This window comes from Oncorhynchus tshawytscha, linkage group LG01 (assembly GCF_018296145.1).
Source record: "Oncorhynchus tshawytscha isolate Ot180627B linkage group LG01, Otsh_v2.0, whole genome shotgun sequence".
Taxonomy (NCBI): domain Eukaryota; kingdom Metazoa; phylum Chordata; class Actinopteri; order Salmoniformes; family Salmonidae; genus Oncorhynchus; species Oncorhynchus tshawytscha.
The window spans coordinates 29,829,142-29,842,369 of NC_056429.1; the positions used below are offsets into that span (position 1 = coordinate 29,829,142).

Below are 13,228 nucleotides of genomic sequence, written 5' to 3' on the forward strand. Positions count from 1 at the left end.
ACTACAAATGTTGGACACATGATTTATTTATACCTATCTTAGACACTTTTTTTGTGGCACTTACACAAATGACACCTGTTCAGCTTTCTACACGAATATACTAGTCACGTGTCTATGTTATGCTGTTTGAGATTCACAACGTAAAGCCACACTATTCACTCTTAGTCAGTTTGTACTGGTTCTGCAAATCTGTTTTATTACATTCTCCAGCATCATCTCCCCTGTTTGCACCAATGATTCTTGTGTTCAAACCATTTTGATCGTGAGTGATAATTTACAACAGTAAGCAGTGAACTGATTTGAAATAAGATGGGCTAGCAGCAGCTTCATGCCCCATTAGGACCAATTTTGCTTTATTAATGAAGTGTTCAGATTGAATGCACTTTTCACTGCTCAATAATGACTGAGTGATATCATAATCGTTGTCTCTGGGTTGTGTGTGTTTGACGCCACTGTGTGCGCAACGCCTGAAATGTGCGGCCTGTCAAGTGGCACATTAAAAACAGTTTGGATGCCTGTTAAATCCGTGGCAAGGCAAGCACTGTTTGTTTGTTTGAACGGGATAAAGTGGATCTAAGCCATCATTAGATGGGGGTTCTGATGGTCACTGCATTGGGCTTTGTTAAAGCATATCGCCTTGGCGTAAACGCAGCATGATTCATCAATTAAGCTACAGTTACTTCACCTACAACACAGCCCTCAGAGAGAGAGAGAAAGTGCGTGTGTGTGTGTGTGTGTCACGCAACATGCCATGGGGAGCATGTTATCTAAATGATATCACATCTATCAAGCTCTGGTTCACTTAAAGAAATGATGAAGAGAGTTGACCCTTTTCAGAATCAAACATGGTCCAGCAGCTCAAAAAGAGACTATTACGTCACGTTAGGGATTCTTCAGGCAATAGGCTGTCATTTTACATTTTTCCCTTTACAAGGAAATGTATTTAGTCTGCAGACAAGTGATATCCCTGTTTGAAAATATCTTAACTTTCCCCTTATTGTCTATTCTTCAAATGTTACAAAAGTCTCAGTTTAAGTAGACGTTGTGGTCCTAGTGATGTTGTTTTTTTCACAGTGCAAAGGCCCAGCCGACTGCTGAAGAGGTCCATGAGAATGGAGTAGTGAAGCAGGTACCTACTGCTTAGGGTTATGGAGGAGTCAACCTGGGATAAACAACACCCTTCTGAACCTGACTCACCTGTTGGAATGGCAATCCATCATGGAATTCCCTCAGAACCAAACTTTCTACTTGGAATATTCCTCTTTAACTGTGTGTGTGATTCATATAAACATGCTTTTATGAATGTATATTGTCTTTGTGTTTCTGTAATGTCAGGATACAGGCCAGGAAGATGAAGAAAGTGACAGTGAGGATGATGATGACGTGTGTGTAACCATTGGCGATATAAAGACCGGAGGCTCGTCTCAGCCTTTCAAGTGAGTATCTAGACAATATCAAGGTGTTAATCTATTAGATGTAAGGTCCCCTTTTTTGACCTGCTTGGTTCTTGTACCGGTTTCCACCAACATTTTCACTTATAAATCGATCTGTGGATACCGTAGATCGAAATGGCTTGCTTTGACCGATAGCCCTGGTTCCCTCGGACACAATAGGATTTCTGAGCCTGTGTGACGTAGGATGTGAAATCTGAAACCACTTGAAGCTGGGATGTCCCTCCTACCGTTTAATTCGCTCTTCCAACTGTCCATCAAAACCTGGCTATTTCCTATATTACAGCCACGGACAAAGCACATGCCTTCAATCATTACATCATAACGCAGCAGGAGAGAGGGGTTTCATCACTGTAGCACATTCAGAGATTGATTTATAGCCATTAAAAAGCACTTCCTGTTTGTCATAGATGGACAAGATTAATATGAGATGAAAGGCGAGATCATAACGAGTTCAGGAAGCCAAGCTAGATCTCTGTGAGACGTTCACAGCAACGTGGGCAGACATTTTGATCAAGAGACCTTCAGAAAATATGCAAATGTTCTCTAACACTAGACATACATATATGTATTTTGCAGTTCTAAGGAAGGTGTAATTGTATAATTTGATTATGCTATATTTAGAAAGCATATACAGTTGAAGTCGGAAGTTTTACATACACTTAGGTTGGAGTCATTAAAACTAATTTTTTTACCACTTCACAAATTTCTTGTGAACAAACTATAGTTTTGGCAAGTCTGTTAGGACATCTACTTTGTGAATGACACAAATCATTTTTCCAAGAATTGTTTACAGACACAGTGATTTATAAGTGAAATAATCTTATCACAATTCCAGTGGGTCAGAAGTTTACATACACTAAGTTGACTGTGCCTTTAAACTGCTTGGAAAATTCCAGAAAATGATGTCATGGCTTTAGAAGCTTCTGATAGGCTAATTGACATCATTTGAGTCAATTGGAGGTGTACCTGTGGATGTATTTCAAGGCCTACCTTCAAACTCAGTGCATCTTTGCTTGACATCATGGGGAAATCAAAATAAATCAGCCAAGACCTCAGGGAGAAAAAAGTGTAGACCTCCACAAGTCTGATTCATCCTTGGGAGCAATTTCCAAATGTCTGAAGGTAACACGTTCATCTGTACAAACAATAGTACTAAAGTATAAACACCATGGGACCACACAGCTGTCACACCACTCAGGAAGGAGACAAGTTCTGTCTCCTAGAGATGAACGTACTTTGGTGTGAAAAGTGCAAATCAATCCCAAAACAACAGCAGTGGAAACGGGTACAAAAGTATCTATATCCACAATAAAAAGAGTCCTATATCGACATAACCTGAAAGGCCGCTCAGCAAGGAAGAAGCAACTGCTCCAAAACTGCCATTAAAAAGACAGACTACGGTTTGCAACTGCACATGGGGACAAAGATCATACCTTTTGGAGAAATGTCCTCTGGTCTGATGAAACAAAAATATAACTGTTTAGTCATAATGACGATCATTTTGTTTCGAGGAAAGGGGGAGGCTTGCAAGCCGAAGAACACCATCCCAACCGTGAAGCACGGGGATGGCAACATCACGTTGTGGGTGTGCTTTGCTGCAGGAGGGACTGGTGCACTTCACAAAATAGATGGCATCATGAGAAAGGAAAATTATCTGGATATATTGACGCAACATCTCAAGACATCAGTCAGAAAGTTAAAGCTTGGCCGCAAATGGATCTTCCAAATGGACAATAACCCCAAGCATACTTCCAAAGTTATGGTGAAATGGCTTAAGGACAACAAAGTCAAGGTATTGGAGTGGCCATCACAAAGCCCTGACCTCAATCCTATAGAATATTTGTTTGCAGAACTGAAAAAGCGTGTGAGCAAGGAGGCCTACAAACCTGACTCAGTTACACCAGCTCTGTCAGGAGGAATGGGCCAAAATTCACCCAACTTATTGTGGGAAGCTTGTGGAAGGCTACCTGAAACATCTGACCCCATTTAAGTAATTTAAAGGCAATGCTACCAAATACTAATTGAGAGTATGTCAACTTCTGAGCCACTGGGAATGTGATGAAAGAAATAAACTGAAATACATTATTCTCTCTACTATTATTGTGACATTTCACATTCTTGAAATAAAGTGGTGATCTTAACTGACCTAAGGCAGGGCATTTTTACTAGGATTAAATGTCAGGAATTGTGAAAAACTGAGTTTTTAAATGTATTTGGCTATGGTGTGTATAAACCTCTGACTTCAACTTTAAGTCATTTCAAGCCTTATTCGTACAGTTTTGTTGAATAGGAAATACATCATGTAAAGTATTTTATATTTTCATCATATTTGTACTGTACTCCAGCTTGTGTCCTCAGTAGTGACTACACCTCAACAATTTAACTATTTTTTACCAGAAAGGTTTTAACCTTTGAGTATACAGCATTACTAGTTATTGTTTATGGCCCTCTCATGATAAATCATTACTTTTGGGGATTACGTAGATTACATTTCTGATTACTTTAGTTGTGTGTTACTGTCCTGCAATCTGGATTAGTTTTGATGCTCCAACTTGAGTTGAAAAGAGCATAATATATTAGACCCTGTACATTTTAGGTGGAAAAACCTTTTGTGGAACGCTTTTTTTCACCTGGCTGTCAGCGCAACTAACATCTATTGCTGTTGCCTCTCCTTTGTCACATAATTTTATGAGTCCTGATTATGATTCTATGTTACAGTATGCATCTTTGGCAGCATTTTATGTCACTTTCAGCGGTCTTTAAAGCACAGTCTCCCGCATGAGTCATGGGCAGTGTTTACACAGGCAGCCCAATTCAGATGGTTTTTTCTTTCAATAATTGTTTTTTTGACCAATCAGTTCAGCTCTGAAAAATCTGATGTGATTGGTCAAAAGAACAATTAGTGGAACCAATGAGTTGGGCTGCCTGTGTAAGCGCAGCATGTCTCTGTGTGTGTCCCCTTCTTGTGGTGGTGATGTGTTTTTTTTCCCTTTCATTGTGTAGTGCTTTTGGATCCACACCAGTTAATCTCAACATTAAGGCTGCAGGGAGAACACATGCGTCAGGTAAACACCCCTCATTCCTGACTTCTGACCTTAGAAGTGAGTGTACAAAACTTTAGGATCACCAGCTCTTTCCATAACAGACTGACCAGGTGAATGCTATGATCCCTTATTGATGTCACTTGTTAAATCCATTTCAATCACTGTAGATGAAAGGAAAGGTGACAGGTTAAAGAATGATTTTAAGCCTTGAGACAATTGAGACATGGATTGTGTATGTGTGCCTTTCAGATGGTGAATGGGCCAGACAATGTTTACGTCCATTTGAACGGGTTATGGTAGCAGGTGCCAGGCGCACCGGTTTGAGTGTGAATTATGGTCACTGCATGCGTAGGAACTCATCCACACCCACATTCATGGTAGTGGTAAGAGTGTGAAGTGAATGTATCATTGACTGTGTCCTGTCGTTTCCGGTGCAGTTGGCCCCAAAGCCAAAGGAGTGGACCTGGATGCACTGGGCAGTGTTAACGGAATCCCTGTGTTGGAGGTCGACATTGAGTCCTTTGAAGAAAAGCCGTGGAGAAAGCCTGGTAAGGGGGGTGTGTGTTGGTTGTGTGAGGTTATGTCTTTGTGCGTGTTCTGTGCAGGTGTGAACTCAGGTCTGGCTGATGACTGGTCTGTGACGCGGTCTGTTCAGCTTTCAGTTATGTTTGTGTTTAGGTTCGGACCTCTCAGACTACTTTAACTATGGCTTTAACGAGGACACCTGGAAGACCTACTGTGAGAAACAGAGGAGAATACGCATGGGGTATGAGGGCATGAACCATGCTTCAGCCACTAAAATCATGGTAAGACATTACTTTTGAACATACAGTGCCTTCAGAAAGTATTCACACCCCTTAGCTTTTTCCACATTTTTTTGTATTACAGCCGGAATTTAAAATGGACACACAATCTACACACGATACCCCATAATGCCAAAGTGGAATTTTGTTTTTAGAAATGTTTACAAATAAATTTAAAATTAAAAGCTTAAATGTCTTGAGTCAATAAGTATTCAACCCTTTTTTGTAATGGCCTCAATAAGTTCAGGAGTAAAATGTGTTAAGTCATATAATAAGTTGCGTGGACTCATGTTGTGTTCAATAATAGTCTCCTACATGATTTTTAAAAGACTACCCCATCTCTGTACCCCACACATACAATTATCTGTAAGATCCCACAGCCGGGCAGTGAATTTCAAGTACAGGTGCACAAAGACCAGGGAGGTTTTCCAATGCTGCGCAAAGAAGGTCACCTATTGTTAGATGGGTCAAATAAAATAAAAAAGCTGACATTGATTTTCCCTTTGAGCATGGTGCTGTTATTAATTACACTTTGGATGGTGTATCAATACACTCAGTTGCCGGAGAGGAAGGAAACTGCTCAGGGATTTCACAATGAGGCCAATGGTGAATTTAAAACAGTTATTGAGTTTAATGGCTTTGATAGGAGTCTGAGGATGGATCAACAACATTGTAGTTACTCCACAATACTAGCATAAATGACTGAGTGAAAAGAAGGAAGCCTGTAAAGAATAAGAAATTCTAAAGCAAATACTGCAAAACATTTGGCAAATAAATGTTACTTTTTGTCCTGAATACAGAGCATTATTTTTGGGGTAAATCTGACACAATACGTCACTGAGTATCACTCTTCATATTTTCAAGCATGGTGGTGGCTGCATCATGTTATGGGTATGCTTGTCATCGACAAGGACTAGGGAGATTTTTTTTTAATTAAAAAAAATAAGGAATAGACTCAGCACAGGCAAAACCTTAGAGGAAAACAGTCTGCTTGGTTCAGTGTGCTTTCCAGCAGACACTGGGAGACAAATTCACCTTTCAGCAGGACAATTACCTTAAACACAAGGTCAAATATACACTGGAATTTCTTACCAAGACGACATTGAATGTTCCGAAGTGGCCTAGTTTTGACTTAAATCGGCTTGGAAATCTATGGCAAGACTTGAAAAGGGCTGTGTCTAGCAATGATCAACAACTAACCAATTTTTTTTAAATAATGCGCAAATATTATAAAATTGAGGTGTGCTATGTTCTTAGACTTACCCAGAAAGACTCACAGCTGTAATCGCTGCCGATGGTGATTTTAACATGTATTGACTCGGGGTTGAATATTTATCTAATCAAGATATATTAGTGGTTTATTTTCTATTAATAAAATAAATTATACAATTCAATCCATTTAATCCTCAGGCTTTAATTCTCAGGCTTTGACATTGTTGAGGCTGTGTGAGTGAGTTGCTCTTCCTCTTAGGTCCACCAGGGACGTTCAGCCCATGGTGATAGGGATGGGGCCCTTTCCTGCTTTAGGTCTGACTATTCCTCCCCCAGCAACCACTACAATTCAGGCTCCTCCAGGTAGGTACCCCAGTCGATCACTGCCACACTTCACTGGTCAGTGTCACCTGGACCCCATCAAGGTGGTCAATTTGTTTATGTATATACTTTTATTTCACCTTGATTTAACCAGGTAGGCCAGTTGAGAACAAATTCTCATTTACAACTGCGACCTGGCAGTCAATGAGTCAAGTTTTTATTGGTCAGTGGTACCTGTGTCTGAGGTAATGTGCTTACCAAACACAATGTTACATCCTGAAATGTTACAAGTCATGGAAGGTATGCTAAGTCACTTAACTATTAAGTGGTTTGAAATAAAGTTAGAGGTACTGCGAGCGTTGCTTAGTTAAAGTGCTCTGTTCCCTCTCTAATGAAATCCTGATGTGCACCACCTCCCGTCACGTTCCTGTTAACGGCCACCTGTGAAGCGTTGTTTAGCTTTGGGGCAGGCTTAGCCCTGCGGGGGGGGCTTCTTTTACCGTGTGAAGACAGAGGCCATGGAATTTCACTGCTCAATTACAGCGGCCAATCATTTACGGGCTTGGGCCCGTAGTAGCAGACTGTTAGTAAATACTCCTCCTCTCAGCCCCATGGGCTCATTCTGGTTCCACTCAGGGACCAGGTGCTCTACGCCTCAAGGAGGAGTGATGGACTTTTACAAACACACACCCGCCCCTCCTCTCCCTCCCTCTCTCTCGCCCTCTCTCACTCTAGCTGTCTCTCTCTTTCACACGCTCTTTCACTCTAGCTGTCTCTCTCTCGCTTTCACACGCTCTTTCACTCTAGCTGTCCTCTCTTTCACACACGCTCTCTCATTCTAGCTCTGGCTCTTTCCCTCTCCCCTCAGCTACCCTCTCGCTCACTTGCTTCCTCCAATCCTGTCTATTGTGAGTTTTAGCATGGCTCATGTCAGGTTGGTCCAGACTACAGACAGGGGGACAAGGGTGACTAAGATGGGCCCCTTAATTAAAGGTCTGTCTCTATATAAGGCCCCCTCCTCCTCCTCGCTCCCTCAGCAAGGTTCCCCCAGTGGAGGTCATATGATTCTGAGCATTATTCAGCCAGGGGGAAAGCAGGAAGTCAGAGTATGACAAATGCACACGGCATTGTGCAAAGGATAAAGTGTTAAACAAGGTCCCACACTACACTACAGACCATCTCTCTCACTCTATTGAGCAGTGAGAACGCTGGCAGCTCCAGAAGGGCGAAAGTGGAAACTTGATGCTTGGTTGAAGGAGCACGTATTGTATTCTTTCCACATTCTCTAGATGACTGTGTCCAGACTAAGGGAGGCTGTTGGTGGAATGGGGTTGTTGTAGACCTTTCTTGTTACATAAAACTGTCATTTTAAGTTGAGATGTGTGTGTCAGCTTCCGGGGCTAAGCTGCTTTGTTTTCTATTTATCTGATATTCTGGTGTTTTTAGAGGCCAGAGAGAGGGCCAGAGAGCGGGCCAGAGAGAGGGGGCATTAGTGAGCCTGTAGCTCTTAGCATCACATCGGGCTGCTGCTTGATGCAGTTTTTATGCTTTCCTCTTGTAATGTTTACTTTAGATTAAGTCCTAGTGACAGAAAGGAGTTAGTGTCCCATCTGTGTTTGGGGACGGGGGTTGTTTTGGGGAAGTGTTGTTAGCAGAGTGCAGTGAGAGGATGACCCAGATAAGGAAGGTCATGAATTAATGGACCTGGAGGATGGTGATGGGGTCACAGGCATTATATAAGTCTTCTACATCTGTAGTTTATGAAATTTGAAGGCAAAAGGCCATACCCAGGTCACATCCTGAAATGTATCTGCATTTTATAACTTGACAAAAACAAGAGATATGCTTACTTGTTATACCTGCTCCATGCACAGATACCAGTTGTATTCTGTATGTTTACTCTGTGTTCTGCGCTGGTCAGTAGAAAGCCGAGCGGCACCATTGATGTTATTGGGGGACAAACTGGTACCATCAGCCGGGTAGAGGGACGAAGACGTCACAATATAGAAGGAAATAACATCCAGGTAATGTGTGTCTGTTTTAATGTGATATTCTAAAATACACCCTGGGTGTTTCTCAATATGCATACTACCGTGCGTCGCACTCTCATGCTCAAGTCCATTCTCCGAGGGCGTTCTCTTGAGTACATTCTTGTGAGGACAAGTGTGGAGAACACATAAAATATTGATTTGAGAAGCACTCTCACTTCCCCCTACTGTATTACCTCACCCTGCACCTCCCTATTCATTGAACCTTCTTCCAGCCAGGACAATGGCAATAGAGACCAAACAAGTTTATACACTAAGCAAATGTTTTACTTCATACTTATGAGCTAGCTGTATGGGAATCGTAATAATCTAGCTAGCCAGCTAGTTTAACAGGTAAAAACGACGGAAAAACAAGTGTTATGCTAGGTATATGGCTAGCTGTCTATTTGTGGGTAGATGGCTACTAATTCTAAGTTGTTAGCCATATTACATTTCTATGTGCTTTGACAGTGGGTATTGTAGGCAGGTAAACGGGCCACAAATGGACACGGTATGTATTTATTAAAGTACCAAGATAAAATATTGTAGTCAGGCAACATATTAGTTGAATGGGCAACATCTCTTGTGTCAGATCAAATAATGGCCGACATTGTTTTCAAGAAATGTTGCGTTGTTTTTTTACACGGTTGGGTCATATTCCTGTGCATACTCGCTGAAGCTTGCATCGATGCATGCTTCAAAGCACACCATCACCAAAAGTATGTGAACACCCCTTCAAATTAGTGGATTCGGCTATTTCAGCCACACCCGTTGCTGACAGGCGTATAAAATCGAGCACAAGCCCTGCAATATCCAGAGACAAAGGTTGGCAGTAGAATGGCCTTACTGAAGAACTCTGACTTTCAATGTGGCACCGTCATAGGAAGCCACCTTCCCAACAACTCAGTTTGTCAAATTTCTTCACTCCTTGATCTGCCCAGGTTAAAAAGTAAGTGCTGTTATTGTGAAGTGGAAACATCTAGGAGCATCAACAAGCTCACAGAACAGGACTGCCGAGTGCTTAAGTGCGCAGCGTGTAAAAAATTGTCTGTCCTCGGTTGCAAACACTCACTACTGAGGTCCACTACCGAGTTCCAGTGAAGGGAAATCTTAACGCTACAGCATACAATGACATTCTAGACGATTCTGTGCTTCCAACTTTGTGGCAACAGTTTGGGGAAGGCCCTTTTCTTCTTTCAGCAAGACAATGCCCCCGTGCACAAAGCGAGGACCATACAGAAATAGTTTGTCGAGATCAGTGTGGAAAAACTTGACTGATCTGCACAGAACCCTGACCTCAATCCCATCAAACACCTTTGGGATGAATTGGAACCGTGAGCCAGGCATAATCGCCTAACATCAGTGCCCGACCTCACTAATGCTCTTCAAATCAAATCAAAGCAAATGTTATTTGTCACATACACATGGTTAGCAGATGTTAGTGCGAGTGTAGCGAAATGCTTGTGCTTCTAGTTCCGACAATGCAGTAATAACCAACAAGTAATCTAGCTAACAATTCCAAAACTACTACCTTATAGACACAAGTGTAAGGGGATAAAGAATATGTACATAAAGATATATGAATGAGTGATGTACTCTATATCATCTACTGCATCCTTATGTGGCTGAATGGAAGCAAGTCCCCGGGGCAATGTTCCAACATCTACTGGAAAGCCTTCCCAGAAGAATGGAGGCTGTTATTGGAGCAAAGGGGGGACCAACTCCATATTAATGCCCAAGATTTTGTTGTAATGAGATGTTCGACAAGCAGTTGTTCACATACTTTTGATCATGTAGTGTATGTACTAACAGAATTATCATCCGAGAAGTGCCCCGTTTCACATACTTTGATTTAGACTCATGCTCCGACCCTCCTGTACTGCAATTTGCATGTTCACGGTAGTATACATAGTGAGAAACACCCCCTATCTTTCCTCCTTGCATTAAGCTAGTAAATGTACCTACCTAGTCTGAGCTATGTTTTTGTATGTACGTGTGTGTGGGTGCATGCATTGCAGGTGCTTTCTGAGCCCCCCTCTGATGCTGAGCCTACTCCCACTAAGATGCCCCCCTTTTTTCCTCCCAACATCCCCCCGCCTCCTTTCCCGCCTCCACCCCACAATGTCAGCTCCGCCCCTCCACTCATTCCTCCACCACGTAAGTGACCTCGGCCCCACAAACGCACACTAGCGCACAAACACTGCTCCCTTTCTGGGTGTCCTCTGATCAGCAGCACAGTTATGGAATGTAGAGGATAAGGTTAAGGATTGCATAAAGACACTGCTTGGAGGTCAGACAGACTGGTGAGGGTCACTCTCGTGACGCCACGGCGTGTTGGCTCCCTGGGGTCATGGGAAGATGACGTTCAACTATGACATTTCCCACTGTGATTAATTAGTGTTAGTGGCCACAATTTCTCTCTTTTTCGATCTCTGTTTTTCTCTCTCTCATTCTCTCACTTGCTCTTTTTCTATCTCTTTCTCTCATTCGCTCTTTCTTTCTCTCCCTCTGGCTCTCTCATTCTCGCTTTCTCTTTTTCTATCTTTATTGCTCTCTCTTTCATCCCACTGTGATTAATTAGTGTGAGTGGCCACAATTTTTCTCTATTTTTCTCACTCGCTCTGTCTGTGTATGTGTTGATGCATCATTAGTACAGCTGAGGGGTTTGGGTGAACAGATTACAGTATAACCCAGAGTTGCAGGTGTAAATCCCATGCTGAGAACCCTTGAAGGAAAGGCTTGTTTTAACCCGCCATGCATCATGGAGCCTCCAGCTGTATAAATGACTGATACGTTCACCATGCCAATCCTGGAGGAATTGTGTTTGAAGCTGCACCATAAGTGATAATAAATAACACTGCATGTTGAAGGACAGGGTTGAGAGTTGGAGGTGGGTTAACATAACATAAATGTTTGTGTGCGCATGTGTCTGCCCTCTCTGGGTGAGTGTCTTTTCCCCCAGGTGTGTGTAATTCTGTCCAGGTGGGTGTCTGTCAGTGCTGTCAGTTTGCCTGACTTCCTCCTCATCTCCTGATGAATATGAGGCAGAAGGGAGGAAGGACCCTCTGGCCTGAGCTCACAGCTGATCGCAGGCTGCCACCGCTTCATCTTCAAAGATTTCAAAATAGCACGCCCCCTACTCACCCCTCACACACCCCCAGCACACCCTACATTCTATGAGCTCCATACCGCCTGTTGTTCAATGCGTGCCAAAACTCCTAATACAACGAAAATAGCAAAAATCCTGGTGACCCTGGCTTTGAAGTGTTTTTTTTTAAAGATCTGTGCCACTCCTCCTCCATTAAGTTACAGGCCTGCCTCCTTTTGTGATGCAAATGTCCAATGTGATAAAAATAGCTCCTGGAAAAAATAAAAAGTGCAGAGCCAGCAGATTGTGGCACAAGAAATGTGCTGAACAGACCAACCATGGAAAGAGGGAGAGAGAGGGGGCTTTGTTACTCTTGGTGCAGTAGGGTCACATTAGCGGTCTAGTATTATTGCATGATGGGGACACGTTTTAGTGCAGGGTTGTCATTGCAGGCCAGTTTGTGTAGTGAAGCACTAAGGGATGTTGTCTGGAGCTCTAGTGTAGTACTTCTTGTACTGATCAGTGTAATTTGGCAGATACAGTGTGGGTAGTTTGACACCTGTACCGACACTATCCCTGTAAAAGCAACGTTATCTGTGTCTGTAGAGCAGGTTTGTGGGTCTGTTATAGTCTCAACAAACAACAAACGTTCCTTACGTCATTACCTAACGTTTTCATAGGAAAGTTCCGGTGATGTGCAAGGACTGTTTCCAAGAGACCGTTCCATTTAATGTTAAACTGAATTTACCCAGAACGTGGTTATCATGTTCTCAGAATATTCATGTTTTAGACACATTTCATGGGATGTTGCAAGAACGTTGTGTCCGTTTTTTTTTTACGGGTTAGGACAATATTTAATCAACATGACACCAAACGCACACAGAACATGTTTTCAGAATATAAGATATTAATGTTCTAGACACTTTTCATGGGAATGTTACAAAAACATTTCGGTGTCCAATTACATTTTAAAACAGGATGTTCCGTCATTGTCTAGATGCCCAGCTTGTTCCGAGGACGTTCCTAAAGAAGCCTGATGGTTTCAAAGAAAACGTTCCACCCCCCCCCCCACCTTGTTCCACACCACACCTTGTTACTGTTGCCGAGCCCATCAAGACTCTGGTTGGATCTATTTACATCTCTTTGTCTGTTGGCAAGGTAATGGATATCCACACATAACCAAACAGTGTTTTTAACATAAAATAGGCCTTTTCACAATGCGTTGTTCTTAGCCCCGGTCTACACTGGCCTTGGGTTACGTATCATCAAATTGTATTTG

At 42.4% G+C, this 13,228-nt stretch overlaps 1 protein-coding gene across 5 annotated transcripts in view; it reads left to right on the forward strand.

Moving 5' to 3' along the window:
* The window catches only part of LOC112249094 (pre-mRNA 3'-end-processing factor FIP1), a 41,265-nt gene that overhangs the window by 941 nt on the left and 27,096 nt on the right, over positions 1-13,228 (forward strand). For 4 of the 5 annotated variants that reach the window (XM_042320302.1, XM_042320305.1, XM_042320307.1 and 1 more), the window contains exons 3-10: positions 1,075-1,129; positions 1,336-1,436; positions 4,458-4,519; positions 4,936-5,046; positions 5,177-5,304; positions 6,773-6,876; positions 8,756-8,858; positions 10,880-11,018. In XM_042320302.1, coding sequence (XP_042176236.1) covers positions 1,075-1,129; positions 1,336-1,436; positions 4,458-4,519; positions 4,936-5,046; positions 5,177-5,304; positions 6,773-6,876; positions 8,756-8,858; positions 10,880-11,018 — 803 coding nt within the window. The remainder of the gene's footprint in view (positions 1-1,074; positions 1,130-1,335; positions 1,437-4,457; positions 4,520-4,935; positions 5,047-5,176; positions 5,305-6,772; positions 6,877-8,755; positions 8,859-10,879; positions 11,019-13,228) is intronic. The other variant, XM_042320304.1, reaches the window with a different exon arrangement.